The sequence below is a fragment of the Crinia signifera genome, chromosome 1 (genome assembly GCF_055691185.1).
Source record: "Crinia signifera chromosome 1, ASM5569118v1, whole genome shotgun sequence".
NCBI lineage: Eukaryota > Metazoa > Chordata > Amphibia > Anura > Myobatrachidae > Crinia > Crinia signifera.
The window spans coordinates 265,978,369-266,003,912 of NC_139217.1; the positions used below are offsets into that span (position 1 = coordinate 265,978,369).

At 45.2% G+C, this 25,544-nt stretch overlaps 1 protein-coding gene across 1 annotated transcript; it reads right to left on the reverse strand.

Annotated features, from left to right (window-relative positions):
- Positions 1-401: 401 nt before the first annotated feature.
- On the reverse strand, positions 402-14,477 carry GAMT (guanidinoacetate N-methyltransferase). Its single transcript, XM_083182860.1, has 6 exons — positions 14,231-14,477; positions 6,559-6,704; positions 2,512-2,575; positions 2,365-2,432; positions 928-1,038; positions 402-793 (listed from the first exon to the last, which is right to left on the reverse strand). The coding sequence occupies exons 1-6, from the start codon at positions 14,400-14,402 to the stop codon at positions 653-655; spliced, it is 702 nt and encodes a 233-aa protein (XP_083038986.1). The 5' UTR covers positions 14,403-14,477; the 3' UTR covers positions 402-652.
- Between the last annotated feature and the right edge of the window lie 11,067 nt (positions 14,478-25,544).

The following is a 25,544-nucleotide window of genomic DNA, read 5'->3' on the forward strand; positions in this document are numbered from 1 at the left end:
ATGCAGCTACAGTAACTGACATATACTAAAACCCCTTTCACGTCTCAAATATAGGGTTGTACCTGGCATATGGACACTGGTCCATGCCGGGAGCGACTCGGCATCTGCACTGTTTGCTGCTCACAGCAACCTTGCTTATTGCCAGATCGCTGACCTCATCCGGGGGAAAGTGGGGGGTTTGAGAGAGCAGGGAGTTGGTAGCAATATAGTGACACTGCTGCCTCCTCACTAGAAATTAATTGGGACCTGGGTTACCCGTTTAAACTGCCCAGTGAACCAAGAACAACAATTTTTATCCCATGTTGGATTGCTGGACTTTCACACTGCACGTCAACCCTGGTTATTGGTGCTTTGTGAAAGGTATGAGAGACTATCTTGTTTAGACAAAAGCAAATAAGGAATTCAAAAACTACTAACTTTATTTATGCAGCATTCACTCTACTTGTGACATGACCAGAGTGCCTGTAAAGCAATATAGTCCTATTTGTATACTTTGTGTTCTGTTCCCCTGCCAATTGGAGGTTAGTGTTCTGATGATCCTAGCTTCTGATGCCAGTCCTCTTCCTGTAGCTGCTAATTTTGGCTATTGCAGAGTGGGGGAGCTCTGTATCTTCAGGTTTTTTTTATACTCTATTCAGTAGAGATTCTGTGCTCAGACCTTAATAATGGTGGGTGTTATCATCTTCTGGAATGAGTAATATCGACATTCTTCGGGGGGAATAAGGTTCATCACTGTAGTGCTGATATTTTCGTTCTTGAAACCAGCTTCCACCAATTGCGGTATCTGCGTCTCCTGAAAAAGGTAAAGAATAGATCAGATGTATTAGAAGGAAATGGTTTCCTGTATCGTTAAAAGAAACAAAGTACTTGGTGCAATGAGCACACAGTGCTAGGGGGATATTGGGATTGTTCTACTGTGCACATTACCTGAAACATCTTTTCTATATCACTGTATTTGGTCTTCAGCAACTCTCCCCAGGATGTAAGGTTACAGTATGTGAGCACTCCTCCTGGCTTGAGCAGACGGTAGGCATGACTCTACAGAAACACAGATAGGTTGAGAACACCACATTGATATGTAAAATCACTAGAAGACAGTGGGTTCGGTTTACAGGGTCAACCCCACAGGTTAGGTTTTTGGGATGTCAAGCTTTATCTTAGCACATGGTATCCCAGTTAGTGTACGGTGGCGCTAATTCAGCATGGATCACTAATATGTAGTGGACTGCATGGAGGAAGCCACTGCCCAGATAGATAAAAAGCTCCTTGGGAATTTCGAGAGAATCACTATTCATTCACAAATCCATACGCAATTCCTGAACCAAAAGTGTTTTTGCCATCTGTGCAATTGTAAGTCTGAAATTTCCACTAATCTGTGCCAGAGACGGGGTGGAAGTGGACATTGCTGCTGTCACAGACCCTCCTCAGAAACACTCAGAAAACTAAAAGGTTTCCACCCCTGAACACCAGCTTCCTGTCAGTCACATTGTGGCTACAATCCATATGCATTTTCAGTTGCCAATTCCCATCCTGCATGTGTGATGCGTACGGTACGCATACGCAATAGCTTGACTTGACCCCTGCATCACTTCACTCGCCTTGCTTCGGGCAAGGTGTCTCATTTTGCTCTGTACACAAATGTCCATGTGGATTCTAATTGGGAAAAGTAACGTATGAGAAAGTTCTAAATGGAAAAAAGGTGTAAATATTGACCATTATGCCAACCTAAATTTGTATGGGATGCAGTCAAAATCCTGACAGGGTCATGATCCCGACATATAGAATGTACGGGTGAAACAGTCAACATGACTTTCCGTCGACAGGTCGCAAGGTCGACATGGGTTTTTCCACAGTTTTTTGACCCGACATGTGCCGACAGGTGGTATTTTATGCCCTACCATCCACTAGGGCGTGGTGGGAGAATAAAATGGTGTGCCGAGCACAGCGAGGCACCGCGCCCGAAGCATAGCGAGCGGTTCACTTCCAACTGTGTCCATGTTGACATTCGGGTAAAAAAACAGTGAAAAAACCCATGTCGACCTCGCGACCTGTCAACGGAAAGTCATGTTGACCGTTTCACCTGTACATTCTATATGTCGGTATTTTGACCCTGTCGGTATTATGACCCATTCGGGATTACGACCCTGTCGGGATTTTAACAGTCGGGATTTCATACCGAATCAGTTTGTATAGTGCTATTCTAGACTTCTGTGCACAATAGCTGATAACATAATCCTTTCCGTATCTGCATAACTCCTGTTTAGCATCTGATACTTAAAATGACCAAGTCTAAATACAACTTTCAGCATTATAACCATTTCCACTATGATGGTGGGAGTCATAGCATAAGAATTTCGGAGTTACCTTTATGAAGTTGAATTGATGTGTATGCCAGGTTTCCTCAGACAGGGGGTATGTGTCATACAAAATTCCTAAACAGAAGAACAAAGCCTCAACATAATGAAGTGATAAATACGGTCCAGTGAAAAGAGAGATTGTACTTATTCTTACCATCAAAGTGTCCGTCTGGCAAAGTTGGCACCACATCTTCCCACAGACCCTTCAGTGGTACAACCTGTAAAGAAACATTGTCAGCTACAGAGAGTACAGCCTGTGCTTTGTTCTGTCTGCCTCCTAAATGCCTATCTCAGTCATAATCTTATTAAGCATGCAACTGTTAACACCTTAATTCACCATATAATGCAAACCTCACCCAGTTTCTCAGATAAGGTTGAATTTCATTTGCATTCTGTTCCTTTGTGCACAGTGAGTGAATTAATGTGCATGCTGCTGAGCATGCATTTCCCTCTTGGTGGCTTTGCTCATTTTACCTTTACAGCTTGTGAACTTTGCCTGATATTTTTAAGTTCCAAATATACACGCTTTCTTTCCAGTCAACCTTTCCTATTACTGTTTACTCTGATAAACCCAGTTTCTACTCTCGTGCATTGACCTATGATCCCATAGTATAAGCATGTCAATCCACACATACCTACTGTATGCAATGTGGGCCTAATGCCTCAATCACCTTTATCCAACTGCCAGTGTCTCCTCTGCTCTAAAAGTGACAGTTCAACAAAATCAATGTCTTACTGTAATCTAATGCCAACTCATACATTCCTTAACCCTTTGAGTGCTAACATAGTTGTGAGCAATCCTCAAAATATCCGCTAAAATTGGCAGTTTTTAGTATAAATAAAAAACAGCCAAGTCAATTAATTGAAGTTTAGTTAACTATTGCACACATTGAAAGAAGTCATTGAGCAATGCTGCCATTTTTAACAGATATTTCAGGATCTCACAGCAATGCTAGCACTCAAAGGGTTAAAGAGGATGTCCTAATTAGGCAAACCACTTCAATCAATACCTAGGCGGTAGATAAAGAGTTGCACATTGCTGTAAAGGCTTTAGCATCTTTTGCCATATTCATGTATCTTAAGCCGTGTACACACGGCAGCGATGTTTGGCAATATCGCGGGCAATTTGGTCGCTGGCGTCCATATTGCCAGTGATGGGAGTGTGCCCCGGCGATAAATCGCCTGGTACGCGCTCCCGTTTGAATCGCTGTTCGCAGGAGCTTGCTCCTGCGACCAGCTGATTACCTCTACGGCACCGCCAGCAAAGGTTTCTTTACATCAGCGACCATCTCTGGTAGCCGATGAAAAGGGGGAATTGAGCGATATATCGCTCATTGATTATATCTACCGGCAATATATCGCCCCGTGTGTACGCACCTTTACTTTATAGCAGTGGTTCTCAAACTCGGTCCTCAGGACCCCACACCGTTTACGGTTTCCAGGGCACCTGACAGGTGCACTCATTACTGACTGACACATTTTAAAAGAAGGTGGAACTAATTATTTTACTTTATTCTGTGAGGAGACCTGCAAAACATGCACTGTGTGGGGTCCTGAGGACCTGAATAGTAACTGCTCAGTAATGCCAAAAGAATTACAGGATCAGGGGGTGTGGAAAAGGACCTTTAGCCATATTTGCCTACCTGACCCCTCTCCATGAGTGAGAGAATGCTCTGTTCCTGGACTTCCCTGGTAATGCATGATTGCCATCACCTGTGGTGAGCTAGTTAATTGCTAAGAAAGGTGTTTCACCACAGGTGATGGCAATCCTACATTACCAGGGAAGTCCAGGAACAGAGCATTTTCTCCCTGAAGGAGAGGGTCAGGTAGGAAAGTATGCCTGTAGCTCTGTGCAAGAGTAATGGGCCCCATACATCAACAATCACAATTTATGGATTTCCAGATACAGGGATTTTTTGGCCAGATAAATGGATTTTACAATCTACCTGACTTTGCCCACACATTACAGATTTATTTCAGTGATCAGCAGATTTTTCCATCTAAAGATTGCATCCCCATATCTGGAAATTGCCCAATCGATTGTCATTTCAGCTGTTCATAATGTAAATAGATGAAGATGACGAATTGGGAATGCCCACACATATAAAAAAGATCTGCAGATAATACAGGTTGAGTATCCCGTATCCGAATATCCGTTTTCCGAATTATTCCGAAAACCAAACTTTTCAGAAAGTGGAAAAAAAAATTTTTTTTTTGCTAAAAACTCACTGGGGACATATGTAACAGCACTACTGAGGACATGATATGTAACTGGCACTAAATATGTGCTGACAATGATTGCTTGGCATTCAAATTCACTATCTGAGATAGTACACAAATTTTGTTTCATGTTTTGAAACCTTGTTTTTTGAACAAATAAAATATATTTATGTATATTTTATGTGGTAATAAAATATATTTGTGTTTATTTTATGTGTTTATACAGCATAAATGCAAGATACTTCAAAATACATCATTGAAATATTAAAATATTCCGAAATACGGAATAATCCGTTATCCAAAATTCTCCTGGTCCCGAGCATTTTGGATACGGGATACTCAACCTGTACCAGATTATTAAACATGTTTAAAAACCTGATTAAGCAATCGATTGGCGATTTTGATTGGGATTGCCAAAAGGGGGAGCCCACACGTCTAAAATTAATTGTGGCAATCATCTCCATATCTGAAAATTGTCACAATTAATTGCTGATGTATGGGGCCCTTTAGATGTATGCACAGCTGGAAAGAAGAAGCACTACCTTAATTGAATGTTTAACTCAGTCAGCTGTTTACGCCTTTCTCTCTGGGGTTTGAGTTTAGTCCTGGACATGAGTACTATTATATTTGTAAGTATCAGTGGCTCCAAGGATCACATCATTATATTAATTTTATATGTACAGGTAGTAGGCCTCATTTGTGAAATGCGCTAGTGGAGAAATGCAGCACACATTGTTATAACACTAGTTAACCTTAATGTTCCATCCAGTGCACTGCAAGGTGTATACCCGCCTGCTATCTGTTGTACTGTTTTTGGCACGAAACAAAAGGCTAGGTTTCTGAATAGGCCTAATGCTGGCCACACATCAGACCAACTTTCCTCCAACCATGCTTGAAAGGAATACAAATATGGTACTGGATGGGAGCAAATGTAATATTTACATCAGAAATTTGTTCCCAAAAATCGGCAAAAAAAGACAAAAACTGGCACGGTACTGTAGTTGAACCTGTTTGATATAAACAATTTGACTGAATGTTTTGTCCATTTTCCTGGGTTTGAGAGCACATTTCTGATTGTCCTTTGCTCCAATAAAGTACCACATTTTTTTATTCCATCCAAGCAACTAGTTGGATGGTTGGAGGAAAGTTAGTCTGATGTGTGGCCAGCAATAGTGTACCGTCACCTGGATTAATGATTGGATTTCCCTTGCAACAGAAGATCAAAGAACAAGCTCTGCAGTCAGTCAGAGCTTGTTCTAGATGGATTTACTACACAATGAAGGAAAGAAATTCCTAAATGTGCACAACCCTTTTAAGAGAAAACAAATCTAAGAGCGCAATATCTATGGAATTAAAAAGGTAAAATAAATATTTATTTTTAACCCTTATGTAAGACATCCATTCATACATTTAGTAGGTGTACTTGATATGCTTACATCTGTATACAATCACCATATCTATATTAATATGATGTTTCCCGATGTTAAAGTTAACCGATAAGTCTATGGAAAACATACATGTCAGTGTTGACATAAATGTCTACATTTAACAAATAGACATTCTTTCAGTGGTGACAGTGCTAGCGCTACTAGTTCCCATCCGCCGCAGGGATCCCCTGCCCGCCCCGCACTGACACCCAACCGCCGCAGCAGTGCCAGTGTGGGGGCCCCAGGACAGTCCGTCGGCCCATGGATAATCTGGCCCTGCAACCTATATGGAATTCAGGACTATAGACACCTTTCGTATGGACTGTTGTAAAATGCTACTGGAAACATTTCTGATCAGGGTAATAGTTGTACTGCTGCTGCTAATAAAATGCTTTAAATAACATTTTACAGACATTAACAATGGTTACTTAGGTTTCTGTTTTTCTCTATAGCTTGTAGAGAAACTATATTCCCTTTCTGTGTAGTTTAGACACAATGATTTCCAATGCCACAGTCAAAACGTGCCAGATTATAGAATACATTAACAGGTTTACCTTATGTGATTGTTTCTTGGCCCATTCCTGTAATCGCAGGAATACACCATCATTGCACTCCACAATCCAATGCTCCTCTATGTTATATTCTTCTACTTTTGTGGCTGCTATCGCCATGCCAAAGCCAATTTCTAACACACGTCCTCCTTTAGAATATGGAAAAATTGGTTAGAAAATGTAATGAAGTTTATTACTTTTGTAGCAGCTTTACTTAAATAGTGCAATAATGTACAAGTTATTCATGAAGACAACCAGAAGCAGAAGTAGGAGAGGGTGCTGGCGCTCTGGGGTTTTTAGTGGGATAGTTTGATGTATGGAAAGTGGGGAGCTGGGAGCAATAACTGTGGGCTGGGTGTTGTGATAAATAAAGCAGGTGGCAATAACTGTAGGCTGGGTGTTGGAATGATGTATAAAACTGGAAACAATAACTGTAGGCTGGATGTTGGGATGATGTATAAAACTGGAAACAATAACTGTAGGCTGGATGTTGCTGATGGAAGTGGTGGGGCGGTCCCCGACTTCGGTTGATGCAATGTTAACCTGTCCCACGGTGAGGCAATGCCTGCTGACTCACCGATAGGTGGTGGTGTCACGGTACTCAGATCCCTTCACGTCAGGTCCTGAAGTGGATGTGTGTACCTCCAAAGATAACGTAAGTGGTTCAGGGTATGCAGGTGGTATGTAGAAAAAGGTGGTAGTAGCTTACCGTAATGCCAATGCCATTGAAAAAGTCCTAATCTAGGATGAAACGCGTTTGGTTACACCTCTCATGGTAACTATTTGCTACCCCACTTTATGCTTCATTTGCTCCAGTTGTTACTGGTAAAACTCTTCACTGGTAATACTTTATGGTTACTAACTGTCTGTTAATAGTCACAATAAATTAGCACCTTTTAAATACACCAGTCCACTTCTCATTTATTACACGTGCACCCCCAAGTCCTCTTCCATCCACCACACGGATACATTAGACCCTGGAACCGTGTCAGGACTCGGGGAAATCACGCACCATCGACATCAGCCGATACATTGGAACTATACGGTAAGCTACTACCACCTTTTTCTACATACCACCTGCATACCCTGAACCACTTACATTATCTTTGGAGGTACACACATCCACTTCAGGACCTGACGTGAAGGGATCTGGGTACCGTGACACCACCACCTATCGGTGAGTCAGCAGGCATTGCCTCACCGTGGGACAGGTTAACATTGCATCAACCGAAGTCGGGGACCGCCCCACCACTTCCATCAGCAACATCCAGCCTACAGTTATTGTTTCCAGTTTTATACATCATTCCAACACCCAGCCTACAGTTATTGCCACCTGCTTTATTTATCACAACACCCAGCCCACAGTTATTGCTCCCAGCTCCCCACTTTCCATACATCAAACTATCCCACTAAAAACCCCAGAGCGCCAGCACTCCCCTCTCCTACTTCTGCTTCTGTATTACTAGGGGGACCGAGACTTTCCCCAAGGAGTGAGGGCTGCTAGGGGTTTCCCTCTCCGAGCGCTGTGTAGTTTTCTCTTCTACTAATGAAGACAACCAGGGCCACTCCGGATCAAAAGGGGACCTGGGCGTTAGCTGGATTGTGCTCAACAATACATAAAAAATGCCGCTGCTGGCTATGTCCCTCTGTGGTTGTCGGACGGTGGTTCTGATTATCACTGCTGTCACACGGGCCCCTCTCCATTCATGGACGTATTGCAATCTCCAACTCCTGCTTTATGGTAAGCTGTAGCAGCTGCAGAGGTAGTGGAAGGATAAAGCTAGAGCTTCGAGGGGGTGCTAGAGGCAGTGTCTGTTTGTGAAGATTTTGTACAGTGGAGGCAGAATACAAGAGTATGTATGTGGGTGACCCCGCCTATTTGCTAGTTACAGGCACCACAATTTCTGATGGCAGCCCTGCAGGCAATCGTATTTCATCTTGTACTCTAATATAACCTCATGTTATATTAAATGTGATTGCTACACTATGGTGCACTGAACACTACAGTGTGAGTTCGTGCTGCAGTAAAGTGTTGCTGCAGCTCTGCTCTGGCCAAGCTAAATCATCCCCCCCCCCCTTTCTGAATTTCCCAATTACTATAAGAGGGAAATGTACATTTTAATGTGAATTTACTATAACTTTCTGAAAGGAAGTTTGTCACTTAGGGGCCTAGTCATTTTTCCTTCTGAGACCATTACACACTGGAATCCATGCCATATGCATTAAGTAACATACCAATACATTTATATGGGCCCAAAGTGCTCCCCACATTGAGCAAACTCCAAAAACATTTCTGCAGTTGGCTTGCAGAAACTGGTGCCATTTTCAGATTGGGCCATTCCTCCCTAGTGCAAACAAACTGCTTAAATTCCGTTCATGAATGTGCATTTACACTGGCCTACAATGTAAACTTACACTGCTAATAAACTGCGAGGGCAGTCTTAAGGGCCCATACACACTGGGGGATTTTGAGCTGAAAGCAGCTCACTTTTGGCATTTAGAGCTGCTCACAACCACCCAGTTTGTATGCCTTGGCGATGAGCGCTGATGCGTGCCCCCCATATAATCACCAGCTGCCGCTGTTCATCTGCTAGTATTACCAGTAAAGTGGACGACTTTCCATAGCGTCCTTCCATGGACAGCAGTCCACTCGTTTGGACGGGTTAAAATAACTGTATGCACTGAGCGATTTTAATATCATCGCTCTGGATACACGCTTAAAGTTCATGAGGACAGCTGTAACTGTACCAGAGAATTTATTGCCACCGTCACTTCAGGATAACTTATGCTGCTTTCACACCGCAAAACCTGCTCAGACCAGGTATTTAAAACGGTTTTTGAAACGGGTCAGAACAAGTTTAACCCCTTTCACACCGCATGTAAATACCTGGTCTAAAGCAGGTTTGCGGTGTGAAAGCAACAGTGAAAAGCGGTAAAGCCCTTCCCAATGCTCGGAGAGACAGTCTGACACAGGCAGAAGCAGCGCAGGGTGTGCTGATGAGGGGGACGGAGAACAGCCAGCGGTGCAGCTGATGGAGTGGGCAGGGGGGCGCATGGTAAAGTGATGGGGGGCATCACCTCACCATGCACCCCCCTGCCCGCTCTCCATCAGCTGCACCGCTGGCTGCTCTCAGTTCCTCTCATCATCAGCACACCCTGCGCTGCTGCTGCCTGTGTCAGACTGTCTCAGCGTCGTCTCTCCCACCCCCACAGAGGGCGAGCAGGCAGCGGGACATCCACATCATGCTCCCGCTGCCCGCACTCCGCTGCTGCCCCGCTCCGGAACCGGTGAGACAGGGCAGACAGCCGCCCGCACCCCAGCCAGAGCCGCCGTCCCCGCTCACCTCCTCAGCGCCGTCAGCAGTAGCAGCAGCCCCCGCTCTCACCCCGGGCAGGACACAGTGCCCCGGCGGACACTTGCAGGGACCCCCTGCCCCCAGCGCGACCATTCCCTTCCCTGCGCTGGGGGGGGGGGTAGAATACAGTTTCAGACCCCTTCTAGACACCAAATAAAAGGGTCTGAAACTGGTAAGACCCTCCATATTTACAGTTTCCAAAAAACATTTTTTTGGAAACGGTAAAAATCACTCAGCACCTTTCAGACCGCACACATTACCGTTTTGAAGCTGTAAAAAAACGGCAATATAACAGTTAATATGTGCGGTCTGAAAGGGGCATTAACCACAAAATTATAATTCAGTCTATAGGAAAATATACAAAAACATAAAAAAAAAAAAGTACTAATTGCACCCAACTAGAGAACACTGCCTACTAACATCTTGTATGTATCTGGTACAAAACAATGTGTGCATTCTCTGGTCTTCTCATAGGAAGACAGAATAGATGTGTTTTTATCTTATTTGTTGGTTTGTTACGTAAGCTCCATCCATACTAGACATCCCTGGCCGATATAGTTAAGAACATTGACCACTTGTGGTCTATATTGAGTGTACACAATGAACGATATCGGCAGTTCAGTGATGTCACTGGGACCTGCTAAACATGCAGGTCATTTGCCTATTTAGCCAAATTGACCTGCATGTTCTGCAGACTTCCATTGTCATTAACGATGCGTGGGATCCCGCATCTTAACGATATTAACAGGGTTCGCAAAAACGCGCTATAGCGCGTATTTTACCCTAAACCGGTCCCCGGGGACTCAGTTTTTAAAACTAAAGGGGTCCCCGAGGACGCGCTGTGCTGAACCTGTGAGCCGACGCCGTGTCTGGCTGTCACTGCGTCTCTTGTGATGCTGCAGTGTGGGCTGAAGAACCTCGCCCACTAACCTCCCACTCTGGAAGCGAGGAGCCGAGCACCTCAGGCCAGAGCGCCCCTCCCATACTGTGACGTCAGAGTGTGGGCAGAAGTCGCCGCTTCCTTCTGGCTGTCCATAGACGTAGCGCGTACGGCAGCGTCCCGGGGCTGTGTCAGTGAGACAGACAGAGGGAGAGCACGGAGACGCGCACACAGCGAGTAACGGCTACACAGCACCGCAAGCAACATGGGCGAGTCTCACATCCAGCCCGGGCTGCGGCTGTGTGTACGGGCGGGGTGGTGGACGGAACAAGATGCCCCGCGCAGAGAGGAGGCTGGGCACCAGCAATAATGGGAGAGGACTACTGGGTGTGAGGGAGGCCGCGCTGTATGAATGAGTACTGCAGGCTGGGCGCGGGATAGCCTGATAGGTCACTGCCATGGGCTATTATGTGATTAGAAGTGGAGTTATCAGGTTACCCCCATAATACTTCATGTGTCATTCTATATGGGGAGGCGGAGGTGTAATAGGGCTATGGCAGACCTTGGACTAATGTGGGCTACCGAATGGGGTTATGGGAGATCTTAGGGTAATGTGCCCTGTTTAATGGGACTATGGCAGATGTGTGCTGGGGCTATAGCAGACCATGGGGTATCTTGTGCTGTGTAGTGGGGCTATAACATACCGCAGGATAATGAGGGCTGTGTAATGAGTCTATGGAAGACTGCAGGGTAACATGGGCAGGCTAATGAGGCTTTGGTAAAATAAAGGGTAACTTGGGTAGTATAATGGGGCTATGGCAGACCTCAGGGTAATTTGGGCTGTGTTATGGGAGTATGGCAGACCTCAGGGTATTGTGGGCTGCGTTATGGGGCTATGATAGACCTTGTTCCAATGTGGGCTTTGTAATGGGGCTATGGCAGACGTCGGGGTAATGTGGGCTGTGTAGTAGGACTATGGTAGACCACGGGGTACCGTATGATATGTAGTGGGGTGTACCGCTGTGTAATGGGCTTTGGAAGACTGCAGGGTAACATGGGCTGTGTAATGGGGCCCTGGCAGACCATAGAGTATTTTGGGCTGTGTAATGGGTCTATAGCCGACCTGACGTTAATGTGGGCTGTTTACTGGGGTTATGTCAGACCTCAGGGTAGTGGGGGCTATGTAATGGGTCTATGGAAGACCTCAGGCTAAAATGGGCTGTGTAGTGGGACTATGGCAGACCACCGGGTACCATGTGTTGTATAGTGGGGCTATGGAAGACTGCTGTGTAATGGGGCTATGGCAGACAATTGGGCAATGTATGTTATATATGCTGGGAGCGTAAAGGGCTTGTCCTACTGTATGTAACCTGCTGTGTGCTTATGCTTTTCTAGTACTTTTGTGTTGAGAGAGAACTGAAGGTGTATAATGAAGCTTTCTGTACTACAGCTGTGTGGATTGATATGGACATTATTTCATTCATTTTATTTCTGATTCTGTGTTGTGTTTGTGTGTGCTTGTGACTTGTTTAGTTTTCAGGTTTATATAGTTTCTAGTATATATGTTTCTTTATGCGAGTGGGCCAATTGATACTTCCCCCCCCGACCCACATGTGCCATGCTGGGGAGAGGAGGCTTTATTCCGTTGGGACTCAGAAAAGGTCAGGTAGGACCCCGATTTTTAGAAGTGAACGGTCCCCGGGACACACTTTTTTGGCTAGTTTTCGCGGACATTGATTAAGTGTACACACTAGACAATATTGTGAAAGGTCTCACAGAAGCCCCTTTCTGAGCGATAGCTTTCACAATATACTCTAGTGCAGTGGTAGCCAACCCTAGCCCTCGAGAGCTAGCAACAGTTCACATTTTACAGACAACCTAGCTGCTGCACTCATTAATCACTGACACATTTTAAAAGATCCACAGATGGAGCAAATTAGCTCACTTGTGATTCTGTGAGGAGACCTGGAAAACATTAACTGTTGGTAGCTCTCGAGGACTAGGGTTGGCTACCCCAGCTCTAGTGTGTATGGGACTTTAGAATGAAAAGAAAAGTCATTCAGTCAAGCAAGAACTAAAATAGAGCTCAGAGGCCTGGTGCTCTCACATCTCACCTCCCCCCTCCAACATACAGCTGTCACTAAATGTAACACACGCACACACATACAACTGCTATTCTGAGATACAGATCGCAGCTTGCTGGGACACCTGGCATTGCACCTCGTGGACACAGGAAACCCTTATATTACAATTTGATAAGCATATTAATTGCTTTAATATCAGTAGTCTAATTTAACCTGTATCAAGGTAAAGCTTGAAGAGATATAAAACATTTTCTACATACGGTAATGGAATAACAATGTTAAATGATGGTGGGGATAGTGTGAGTGGCTAGTAATACTATAAAATTATTTAGAAATTAAATATGCGTGCAACTGCGTAAAAATATATTTTCAGCTTATCGGACCCCTCAGTCAATAATTGGATCCTGCGTATTCAGGTATGTTTGCAGAACGGGAGGTACGGCCCCGGTGTGCTGTACATGTTATATTATTCCACACCTCCAGATCTAGTTTAAGAGATCTGCAGAAAATACACTCTGAGCTATAAATTGCTCCCACAGGCCTTGACAGCTTGTGGCTTTCCAGCTGTTGTGAAACTACAAGTCTCAACATAGGGTAACAGCTGATCAGTGGGAAGGTGCACTGGGGCTTCTAGTGTTACAACTGCTGGATGAAGAACCATAGGTTGGACAAAGTGCCATAAGGATGGGTGTATAAATGCCTCTGCCACAGCTGCACTGCGTGGAACAGTCTGGAGGTGGTACCAGCTGAACCTGCCATTGGCTTCATGCTGCCCATTCTTCCAGCTCACGGATCATGTGGGGGGGGGGGGGGGGGGGGTGATGATACACAAGACGACGACACTCTGGGTGAGATGTACTACAATACAGAAAGTGATAAACTACCAGCCAATCAGCGCCTTACTGTCATGTTACAGGCTTTTTAAAGAATGACAGTCAGAAGCTGATTGGCTGGTACTTTATCACTTTTTAAATTTAAGTGCATCTTGTCATCTGTCTTCTCCCCCAGTACTGTGGTAGCGCGCTGCTGCTTGGAGTGTCAGAAAGTTTACCTAGCTAGTAAGTGGGTGCAAGAAGATCCATACCCTGGGTTGATTGATTAATGATGGCATGAGCGCCGTCATGGGAGCAGATGAAGCACAGGACACATTTGCACCAGGTTACGGTGCTGGTTGGACAGGCCTGGCACGGTGTGTACAGAAGCATACCTATGCGATAATTGCTTTTGAAGCATTTATAATTTTATTGGATCGTCAGAATTTATCTGATAGTGTGTATCCTGCTTCAGACATTAATGACACATTTACTTACCATTTAGATAATCACTATCTGTATCAGTCTTTTACTCTAACATACCTTTACTTGCTGCCACCCCTGCCAAGCTGTGCATGTAGGGGGTCTCCCATCTCTCCATGACTGGCTTGCCCAGGATTTCCAGGTGAGTATCTGCTTCATTGTAACCTGCGGACGCATTGTGCCAGGACGATTTGCAGCTCTCCCCCTCCGCGAAGATTTTGTCTGAAGACATAGCCAGAGCCCCTGCGGGTGTTAGCAGCTGAGAAGTGGACGAAACACGGAGAGGAGAGGAGGGGACCTCTTCTCCAGGGCTGAGGATATATGGACATGGGTGGTGGGCGGGGCCTCTCGGCTACGAAAGAATGAGAGAGATCGTAGGCGTGTCCGCAAGTTTTTACACAAATGTTATTGGTGACTGGGGCTTGCGGTGGGCGCGGTCGCGATGCAGACTACTAGATGCCCAAATACACTGAAATGCAAGCGTGTTATTAATACTAGCCTCCGTGTATGACAGGAGGCATTTCTTAAGGGAGCAACTGGTACATACTAAATACACTTTGCCTAGACTACAGTTATTGATAATATAACAAGAACAATATCCAAATTTCCATGTGAGCTATGTATGTAGGAAGGCAATTTAGCTCTGTATATGAATGCTTTGCCTTTTTCCTGGGCAACGTCTGCGATTGTGTCCTGTTTGCTAGAATTCTCCTGCAGGTGCCTTAAGACAGTGGTTCTCAACCTCGGTCCTCAAGGGCACCCAACAGTGCACGTTTTCCTGGTCACCCAGCAGGTGCAAGGTGCAAGGTGCACTCATTACTCACTGACCGATTTTAAAAGATCACAGGTGGAGTTAATTATTTCACATGTGATTCTTTGTGGAAAATATGCACTGTTGGGGGTCCTTGAGGACCGAGGTTTAGAACCACTGCCTTAAGACTCCCGTCCCAAATACTTAAACAACATGAACTATAAGATAATTCCGCATGGATTGCTATTTAGAGAATTTGCAATACGGTACGCATTGCGCAAGCAGATTTTGTGAAAAAATTTGGGTATTTTCTCATCTTTGCAGCCACCGCTTACGCCAGTTACGTTAGCCAATTGTCCCCTCGCGGGCTCGCTTTGCTCGAAAAGCTTCGGGCTCTGTGGCTCACTCGCTTCGCTCACCACACCTTTACTAAAAGTAATAGATGGTGGCGTGGACACAGGAAGGTGGCATGGACCCCAAAAATAACTCTCACGGCTCACCGTACGCTACATAAGTTCCTTAGCATAAGCGGTGTACGCAAAGATGAGGAAGTACCAAAATATCTGTCCGCATTCTGTCCCAACTGTCCCCATTTTCACGAGACAGTAAAATGCTAGCAATGTCCCGATGAAAGGACAGGGGACGTGGCCAGGAACTCTCAGAGCAATGGTCATGCCCCCATAGCATTGAAATGGGGCATGGCTGCGCTCCCAAAGACATCTATATGAAGCCACACCCCTTTTCTCAAGTTTATGTTCTTCTTCAGAAGTCCTGGTAAGCAACTGATTTTTCTCTATGTAGCAATCCATGGTGAATTAGACCCATTGTTTACACCTCATATGTAATGGCAAGCTCTCTGTTATTGTCCATTTAAGAGGCTGATAAGCGGTCCCTTCTATGGGATTTGATTACATTGTTTATAGGAAAGCTCTGTCCCCACACAATCATACCATTGTCTCAGATAAGTTCCTGAAGCCTTGACATAGATAATTGGAAATGTTAAATGTTTTCTATAAGACAGCAAATGTGTTACGGGGAGATTTTATGAGCATTCTGAGCGTTGCTAGATGGCTCAGAATGCTCGGCAAAATCACTCAGCTCACAGAAAATAGTCTGCACTTATTTAACAGGTACAGTCAGGGCCAGTGCTAGATTTCTTGGCACCCTAGGCAAAACTTCTGACTCCCCCCCCCCCCCCCCCCCACAGCCACCCACAGTCAGTGCTGAGCGGCTTCACTACAGAAGGTGCTGGGCAGGCAAGACACAGTGTGCAACGCAGGGAGTGTGATGAGTGGGATGACAGTGTGTGTTTCACGCTGTGTGGTTGCACTCCTGGATAAGCGCTGTCCGGCACTTGTTCTCACTATGGGGGGGGGACAAATAATTGTTGGGCGGCTGCTGTTTGTGGTGACGGGCACGGTGAAGGTGGAAACTGCACCATAAATTGGGACCCGCTGAAGGAAGAGCGTCCTCTAGCAGCCAGCGTCCTAGGCGGCTGCCTAAAGCTGCCTAGTGATAGCTCCGGCCCTTGGTACGGTACTGCTTTTAAATGGTCGGTATCTGCTAAACTCCCTGTACTGATTGTACCAGTTTCTAGCTCTTCCTCCCTCCACAGACCACACCAAAATTGCTGTCGCCTCATACAGTTTCCCTTTCAGGCATCTTAGCAGCCACACCCCTGGCAACAGGAAGTGGCTGCAGCTCCCTTATACCCATATGCAAGCCCTGACTGGCTAAGCCACATCAATCCTCTCCTTTTTCAGGGTCGCGGATTGGCTGAGCCTGGTTCTACCAGTTACCAGGCGTATCATCAACCCCACAGCGGAAGATGTAGAGTTAGCTGTGCTTGCAGTCCCTCCCCACAGCAGCAGCCAGATAGTTCCCCTTGAACCAGAACCCTAGCCGGGGACTGGTGCTTCCGGTACTGCAGCATGGAAAAGCGGGAGAGGGGAGCAGCATTGGGCAGGTACTGGACAGAGGATGAGAGCCGCGCCTGGTCAGATTGCTTAGAGAATGCCCTGAAATCGCCCCGTGTTTAGGCCCCAATATCACTCATTTTGACCCTTCTGAAGCTTATTGGTAAAAATATTGGCCTGTGTGTTTGCAACAAATGACGATGTGCGGTCACGTTGTTCGTTCATCAAGGCTGCTCATTGACTGTGCAGGCAGGTCAATTTCGGATATCTTTCACAAAATGCTATAGAGTCTAGCTAGAGCATTCGTCATTTGTCATATCATTCAGTGTGTATGCACAATATCCTTCCTCCTCGACACTGGGGAAGTTCAAGGCAAATTGGTCCCCATTATCTTTTAGAGCAAACATTGTACAGTATATATATACTTTCATTGGATCACATATGCAATACGGTCTGGGTGGCATTTACTGCCCAGGATTGAAATATCCTTTAGATTGACTGTATCCATATATTTATTTATTTACAGTTTCTTTTATAGCGCAGCATATTCCGTTGCGCTTTACAATCGGTACCTCCCAACTGTCCCGCATACCGCGGGAAGGTCCCGGTTTATGGGGATGTTACCACGTCCCTCCCACGACCGGCAGTGTCCCGCTGCAGGGGGGGGCAGTTGGGAGTCCCCCCTGTCACCCTGTGAATAGACGCTGTGCGCATGCACACAGCATCTATTCCCACAAGCAGAGGGGCTGGGGCCTGGCCAGCAGTTTACAGAGCTGCTAGCCATGTCCCCTCATGTAGAAAAATGGGGTGTGGCCTTGCAAAATAACACAATTTTGAGTTCACGCTCCCTTGCCGCGAGGTCACGCACCCTAATTTCGGTGGCGTATCAGGATGTCCCTCCAAGGCTACACCAAAAGTTGGGTGGCATGCTGTATCATCCTTCAATTTACTGTATTTTACTGCTGCCATTATAAGCTGTGACAAAGCTGGCAACATAAAGCAATTTAATCCATCTTTTGACGTAGTCCCCGACAAGGGAACGCCACCTACATCCTCTGACAAAAGCCACCTCCATTGCCATCGAAATCTGCATGCAATTCTGATATGCACCCCCTGGTTTGTATGGTAAAAGTAAGTTTCCAGATGATAAATGAACATGTACAAAAGGTTGACAATTGTGCAGCAAACTTTTATGTGTCAAAACAAGAAAAGAAAATAGTAGCGCTAATGACAGTGTGTATTATCACAACCCACTTAATCCAGCTTCTAACTTTGGGCCTTATTCTGGTTATTGTGGTCCGTTCCGAATTCCGAAATGACCGAACGCCACACACGGCGGACATTGTAAGAACACATGCCCACAGGTCGTCCGCATCCCTTCGGACAGACTCGCTTAGAAGAGGAAGTGTCTTCGGACTACATCCAAATGAGCGTGTGTGGTGGGAACACAAAGATTCTGCATGGTCTTACAGCAACCGAACAAACGGGAAGCTGACCGTACGCACCGAGTTGGTGTATTTCCGCAATCCTCAGTAATCTATTCGGAACTCATGCTTCTGCAACATGACACACTTATCCAATTAGCCTACCTCATAACACATAGATTAATTTTAAATGTAATCAATTAATTCCTAATTAAACACATTACTTGCACTTAAGATTAACCCTTACATCATGTTAAGTGTTATTACGGTACTTATGTATTATCTGGACTCCCATGTTAAATGCACCCCATTTTTTCATACCCCTACTATCCAACTACGCATGGAGTTGATTTTATATAGTGTGGCGGGCGCAGCGAGCCACCGTGCCCGAAGCGTGGTGAGCGTAGCGAGCCCCGCGAGGGGACGCGGTCTCATAAGAAAAACGGGAGTCCAGATATTACATAAGTACCGTTATTACTTCATTGTTGCCCCTTTACCTGTCTTAGTGGTTCCAATTGAACCTGTGAAAAGAGTGTAATTAATCACTATTGAGTAGAGGAGTGGATTGTATTGTGGTCAGCTGCGAGTGCTTAAGGTACGGGCGATCCGAATGCCTAGCGCATGAATCAGTGCTCTCCAAAAACTGAAACTTGCTTATGGACTCCGCATATTTCAGGTGTGTTGGTTCGCTTGCAGTCGGTATCCTGTCCGAATGCACGCCTACCACTGTTCGTGCACTCCCACGTGTACACCCAGATTTACGCCCAGTTTTGCCCACTTTGTTTACGCCCAGTTTTACGCCCACATGACGCGCATGTTACGCCCATATTTCCCAAGGAAGTTCGGTGCACATTTCTAGACGGTATTGGCGAGAACGAGTGCGGAGACGCTACGTTGCACATGCGCATTGCGTTGCCTACGCATGCGCAGATGGCTAAAAAGTGCCCTCTGAAAGAGTTCGGAATGGATGCACCAAGCAGATTAAGGCCCCAAATTAGGATCCTTATACACCAATCCTAACGAAGAAAAACAGAAGAAGCTAGGTAAAAGAAAGCGCTTGGATTGGAGGGATAATTTAAAGCCAGTCTCTAGTGGTAATTAGGACATTTACAGATACAGAAAAAAAATTAAATAATAATATTAATAAAATTTAATAATCAGTTTCATAGGTACCGGCCGATACCAGACATATACAAATGACAATGACAATAGAGTAAAAAATAGGTAAAAAATTACCTGAAGAAAAAAATCAATTATGCTAAAATATCACATATATTGCAAGTGGAAAACAAAACATCCCCTTTTTAAATGTAACAGGATAAATTCACTTTTGCCAGCCTCAGATTTGTAGAGGGTTAATAATGGTGGTGAATAGACAGTCCAATATTGTTAGTAAAGTACGTGGTCATATGTTGTCAGTCCAATATTAGTAGTATTATATTGGAGTTTATTATAGTTACCACATTCCTGCTTTACAATTGGCTGGAGGGCATCAGGGAAGTGCTGTTAGCAACAGAGTCCACAGAAAGTAGCAATAGACTGTAAGCTTTCAAATAGTTGGAGACACAGAGCAATTGCGGTTTAAGGCTCCAATATGCCGGGCCGGCAATACCTTTCAGATGGCAGAAGAAATCGTGACCGGACGCGTTTCTCCACTTACCTATGTCAGCGGCTTTCTCAAAGATCAAGTATTTTTTGTGTCAACCATTTCCATGTTGACCTTTTGTACTTGTCAGCTTTTTCAAGTATCTACCTTTTATATAGACATCACAAGAAAAATTCCCACTCCACTACCATATATCACTTAGATGCGATCCCCCTCCCCCAATTAGTTAAAAAAATTAGTGAGACATATTCTTCCCTAATATTTGTCTGGGAGGTGCTACCCACTACTTGTTAACAGACCTAAAACATCCAGAAAGGAAAAAGCAAGTAACCTTTAGGGTGCACTGAGGATCAAATGATCATTTAAAAATTAACCTTTATTATTATGATGTAAAAATGTCTCCTATTATCGCCAAGAGACCAAAATACCTTGTCTTAGTGAAATATTAAAATGATAGATATGTGAATAAAGAAAAAATATTGTGTTTTATCATTTGAGTCTCAGTGCACCCTAAAACAAGGTTGGGGAACCAAGGGCCATTTGTATGGGGAAAAAAATCCTTCGGGGGCCATATGCAAAAATGTATTTTACAAATTGTCCTGCTGCAGCCGTCCCATGCTCCAGCGGCTGCCGCTGAATAGGACTGACAGTCTCCGGCTGCTGTTGATTAAGAGGAATCTCACAAGAACTACCAACCTCTCGCGATATTTACCCGGTACTTGACTCCCAGCAAAGCTGCCAGGCGGGTGGGAGGGCCACTCAGACCGGCTATGTGGGCCGCATACAGCCCCCGGGCCTGAGGTTCCCCACCCCTGCCCTAAAGGTTACTTGCTTTTTTCTTTGTGGGTGTTTTATCTACCTTTTATATGTTGACCTGTTGACCGTTTGTACTTGTCGACCATATCCTATAGATTGGAAGCTTCCGAGCAGGGCCCTCCTACATTTTGACTGTCTGTAAATACCCTGTTTGTTGTATCACTGTCTCCTTTGTAAAGCGCAATGGAATATGCTGCGCTATATAAGAAACTGTTAATAAATAAATAAATATGGGATGACCTATAGATTGAGTGGCAGGAATCCTATGCTCACATGATAAGCTCACATCAAGCATCAGGCAGAATCATTCCTGCCTCCACATGTCCCACAGGCTTCCAGGACATGCCTATAGTATAAATGTAAGCTCCAACAGATGGGGGTTGTTGATGCAGCTGACTGAATAGTACCATAAACCCTGGAGTTGGCCTGCAGTGAGCAGTGGGGCTGGCTTTCTCCCAAATGTTCTGTTAGAGGGGGACAGGAGGGGGCTTACTGCCCACAAATAAATATTTGTTTATTGAGACTATTTTACATTCATGGTGCAAAAGGAACACAACAAGGTGTGGATCCATCTTGTATCAGGGACACTCAGTGGCATAAAATTTGATGGTGGTGACCCTTCAACCACACAAAAAAACTCTCATGGTGTGTACACACGGTGAGATGTGCCTTGAGATGCGATCCCCGATATGATCAGATCGGATCGGGATTGGATCGCAAGGCACATCCGATTTGCATACAATCCTGACTATATAGTGCAGATCTGCACTATATGGTCAAGGCAGCCAAGACTTTCTGGCTTGCGATACGTGAACCCGCATCGGGATCGGATCGGGGTTAAAACCCTTGCGATCTGCATCTGATGCCGATCCGATGTTGACTATATCGTCAACATCGGAAGGCAAATTGTAACGTGTGTACACACTATTAGACTTTATAAAACTATTGTAAAGCGCAACGGAATCTGCTGCGCTATATAAGAAACTGCAAATAAATAAAATAAATAAATAAAACCAGCAATACGCTCATGAGCCTGATATTAAATAATTTGCATTGTGTGACTCTCAGGTAGATTAATTTATACCCCTTTCACATCACAAAGCACTTTCACATTAAACCTGTTTTGCCCATTATACAAAGACCAACCCGGGTTTAACCCTTCTTAGAAACCAGGTCAAATTGCCAGGTCGGGCGACCTAGGTTATAAGCTGTGGTGTTTTCATACTGCACTTTGACCCGAGTCCATACATCATCAACCCGGCAACCAATCTGAGTCTGAAGTGTGATATGAAAAGAATATAAATAAAGTGGTGATAGGGGAGACAATGGTACCTGCACACGTTAGGTTCTTTTCCATGTATTAATTAATTTATTATTTATTTAGGTACTTATGTAGTATCTGGGCGTCCGATTTAGAAATCGGATCGGATCGCATCGCATCGCATCACATGCGACCAAATCGTATGCGATGCGATGGTCAAGATTTTTCCATAGGATTCAATGTTAAAATGGTCTGAGTCCATTTTAACATAGAATTCAATGGGAAAAAGGGGTCCTTTTCCTTTCCCCACTATCCAAGTGGGTATGGAGTTGGATATAAACCTGTGGCGAGCGTAGCGAGCCACCGAGCCCGAAGCGTGGCGAGCGTAGCGAGCCCCGCGAGGGGACACAGAATACTTTTTAAGAAATATGCGTCCCCTCGCGGGGCTCGCTTTGCTCGCCACGCTTCGGTCTCGGTGGCTCGCTGCGCTCGCCACGCTATATAAAATCAACTCTATGCCCACTTGGATAGTGGGGAAATGAACAGGACCTTCTTAACATTGAATCCTATGCAAAATCGCATCGCATCGCATCTGATTGTATGCCTTAAGGTAAGGCATACAATCACAAAATCGGCAGCCCAGATACTACATAAGTACCTTTATTTATTAACAGTTTCTTATATAGCGCACACATATTCCGCAGCGCTTTACAGAGGATATTTGAACATCCACATCAGTCCCTTACCCTAGGGGAGCTTACAATCTATATTCCCTACCACATGTACATGCACACACACACATTATAGGCAGTGTTCCCTCTAAGCTGTGCGCACGTGCGCACAGACATTACAACAGAGCGCACAAAGCAGCAGTGGTCCCTTTTTGCAGTTGTGGACTCAATTAATGTGTGTTTCACCTATTAACTACATTCTGTGCTGTGTTTTGAATGTTTAAATGTTTAATATCATTTTGAAGTAAAGTTAACACAAATGCTGAATGTCATTTTCCAGTTATATATAAGTGCCGCACAAAAATTTTAATTTCCTTCCAAAGTTGCACAGCCAAAATCCTTTGCCGCACACAGCCTTCGTAAAATTTGAGGGAACATTGATTATAGGGTTCATTTGTTGGGAGCCAATCAGCCTACCAGTATTTTTTTGGTAGGTAAGTCCCAGCCTGGTGACAGAAGACCAGAAGGTGACAGAAGACCAGGACTACCTCGGATCAAGATTACAGGACCTGGGTGAGTTGGATTTCCTTCCACAGGTCCCCCATGGATTTCTTCGGACCCGGATGGCCGCCGACATGGACATCGACATGGAGCCGAATGCTAACATGGATCTGGACCAGGACAAGGCACCGGACCAAGACCCAGGGACCTACCTACGGGCTCAAGATAGGTAAGTATCAGTATGTATGGGCTTTGGATGTATTAAAGTTTTATTTTTATTGTGTGTCAGTGTGTGTTTTTCACTATTTTTTTTACTGTGGAACTACAAGTGCCAGCGGGCCCTTTAATGCCCGCAGGCTGGGACTTGTGGTTCTCCAAGTCCCAGCTTGCTGGGACTCATAGTTCCACAGTTAAAAACAATAGTTTTTTATTCTATTTTTTTACACTCAATCAGCCCGGTGGCCACCGCTCCAGGGCCACCGGGGACAGCACCAGGCTTCAGCCTGGTCAGGTAAGTCCTGGAGGGGGGGACCCCTTTATTGGGGGGGTCCCCACTCCCCCAGGGCCCCTGGCCAGGCTGACTGGTCAGTAGGGTGATGTTTTGGCCACGGGAACTTATATAATATGTGTCCCCCGGCTGTGACATTACCCTGCTGGCTGGTTTGGCCTGGGGCTGGTTCTTAAAATACGGGGGGACCCCTAATCATTTTGTCCCCCATATTTTGGGAACCAGCCCCAGACCTGGGTTCCCCCCCAGAGCTGTAACCAGCACCAGGCTGAAGGAGCCTGGGGCTGGTTTAAAAAAAATCGGGGAACCCCTATTTGTCGGGTTTCCTGATTTTTTATTACCGGCCCCGGCTCTTTCAGCCTGGTGCTGGTTACAGCTCTGGGGGGGGACCCCACGCTGTTTTAAAAAAAAAAATCCCCTCTGGAACACGACTTTGCATACGACGTATGCAGTCGTATTCATTTGTAGCAAGAATATGAATACAATTTTTTGTATTCGTATTCTTACTACATTTCCCCCTACATTTCCAGTGAGAGATATATGTTATGGATGTTGCTGTGGGGCACACAAAGTTCTAGGTACTCTCCTGATGTTGTGCATTTAGTACTGTGCTTGCAATGTTGTAGTTATCCTTTCTGAATTGCGTTCAACTCTGCATTGATGATCACTCAGATTCAACTCAAAAGCTGAATCTGATCTATCAATGTTTTTCCAACACTGCTTCTGCTTGACCCGCTTGTGTGGCATCCCACTCCAGGGGCAGGGCCGGTGTAAAACCCATGCCCTGTGATCAGGGCTGTAAAGGGTTAAACAGCCCCAGCTCACCTTCACGTGAAGGTAGCCTGACACCCCCCTGATTGGCTGCCCGGGAGCGCAAAGAAGGAACGGTCAGGGGTCAGCCCAGTGTGAGAAAAAGCAGAGCGTGCAGCCTGGAAGCACGTTGAGAAAAGAAGGAGTAAAGGTGCCCACACACGGACCGATCCCGGCGTGCGTTGTGGGCTTAACTAGCACACATAGCATCGCATCGTATGCCTTGTTAGAAAAATGCTATGCTAGAAAAAGCTAGTACAAAAAGTATGTGCAGCACATACTTTTTGTACTGTGCGATGAGGTGCCGCGGGAGCGCGCACCCCATCGTACAGCATCGCACTGCCAGGATCGGTGCGTGTGTGGGCACCTTAAGCCAAGCAGCGTGGTGTGTGCTGCATGCGGAGAAGAGAGAGACCCACGTGCGCGGGAGGGAGAGCGGTGCCCGGCCAGTGAGGGAGGTGAGCCGGCTTCCCCTTATGCAGATCAAGAGTGCCGCAGAAAAGAGAGAAGGGTATTGCCGGGAGTGAGTGGCTAATTGCCAAGCACAAACCTGCAAATTCCGGCGCTAGAATAATTGTTATAATAATTAAATGAGTTTGATTTAAAATGTATAAACACCAATTGCTGCACGTGTTAAGTGAGTTTGACTAAACTCAAAAGGAAGAATACAGAGGATGGGGTTAACACTTTGCGCTAAAGGTGTAGGTGTTGCTCTGGTGAATAACGGTGAACAATATGAAAACTGGACACACCTCTTAAATTTAGCATATAGTATTTATTTAATTAGTAAAAAAGACAATAAAATAAGCAAATAGAGCTTTTTGAATATAATAAAACATGCAGAAAGTCGCTAGATATATTGCACAGATAATAATAGACTGAATATAGCAGTAGAAAAGCGTAGTTTAACTGTCCATCACGTATGCAAATTGTATCTCCGTGTAATTAGTATGATTAGTAGCACAAATGCTCAAGCCAAGCCAGAAGGTTAGTAGCAGAAAAGCTAAAGGTGATGAGCCCCTTTTTTGGTTAGCGTGTATATAGCACGCACAAGGCAGTCCAACGGGGTTACACAGTAGCTTATAATAATTGTATTAGAGAAGTTATCTC

Coding starts and splice junctions, on each gene's coding strand:
- GAMT (XM_083182860.1), bottom strand. CDS start 14,402: ATGTCTTCAGACAAAATCTTCGCGGAGGGGGAGAGCTGCAAATCGTCC. Junction 2,433..2,511: donor GCCAGACGGACACTTTGATG/GTAAGAATAAGT, acceptor TCTTCTGTTTAG/GAATTTTGTATGACACATAC. Junction 1,039..2,364: donor ATCAATTCAACTTCATAAAG/GTAACTCCGAAA, acceptor GTGTTTCTGTAG/AGTCATGCCTACCGTCTGCT.